The sequence below is a fragment of the Octopus bimaculoides genome, unplaced genomic scaffold (assembly GCF_001194135.2).
Source record: "Octopus bimaculoides isolate UCB-OBI-ISO-001 unplaced genomic scaffold, ASM119413v2 Scaffold_133935, whole genome shotgun sequence".
NCBI classification, from domain to species: Eukaryota; Metazoa; Mollusca; class Cephalopoda; order Octopoda; family Octopodidae; genus Octopus; species Octopus bimaculoides.
The window spans coordinates 1,831-2,430 of NW_026412760.1; the positions used below are offsets into that span (position 1 = coordinate 1,831).

A 600-nucleotide genomic window follows, 5' to 3' on the forward strand; every position below is an offset into this window, starting at 1 on the left:
CCTTTGCTCATTGGCGTTGTTGTGGGCTCAGAAGCTCGTTTGATTGACAGAGCTTATGATATTGGTACATTAAACACGTAAGTACATTTCTTTCATTTCCCCCTTTGCACATTAGATACGCCTTAGTTATTCTTGTCTAATTATCAATGAAGTTTCTGACGACTTTCTGCAGATGTCATTAACATATTTAGACATTGCGGTAATTTCTCTTTTTAAACAAAAGAATGGCGGACATGTATTCGCTATTAAATAAGCAACCAAGAATGATACATGTTAAGAACGTCTCGTTTATTTTTATTCTATGCTAAAAGAAGATCTATTTGTTTGCTTTCCACAACGAGGGCATTATGAATTGTAGTCTAACTACAGCAAACTTGTGTGTGTGTTTTGTTTGCTTTTGTAAGTGTGTTTCTGTGTACCGTTAAGAGATAATGCCTCCTTTATATCGGAGTTTATATCGCATGTCGATAATTAATAATCGAAAGAATTCGTACGATTATATCAAAATAAGCACTAGGGTCAATATGATTGATTAAACCCCTTGAAGGTGGTGCCCTAGAGTGGCTGCAGCCTAATGATTGAAACCAGTAAGAGAATAAC

At 35.7% G+C, this 600-nt stretch overlaps 1 protein-coding gene across 1 annotated transcript in view; it reads left to right on the plus strand.

Annotated features, from left to right (window-relative positions):
• LOC106880768 (chitinase-3-like protein 1) overlaps positions 1–600 on the plus strand; it is a gene marked incomplete at its 5' end in the record, with an annotated part of 12,366 nt that overhangs the window by 1,818 nt on the left and 9,948 nt on the right. The window contains one exon of the mRNA XM_014930866.2: positions 7–77. Coding sequence (XP_014786352.2) covers positions 7–77 — 71 coding nt within the window. The remainder of the gene's footprint in view (positions 1–6; positions 78–600) is intronic.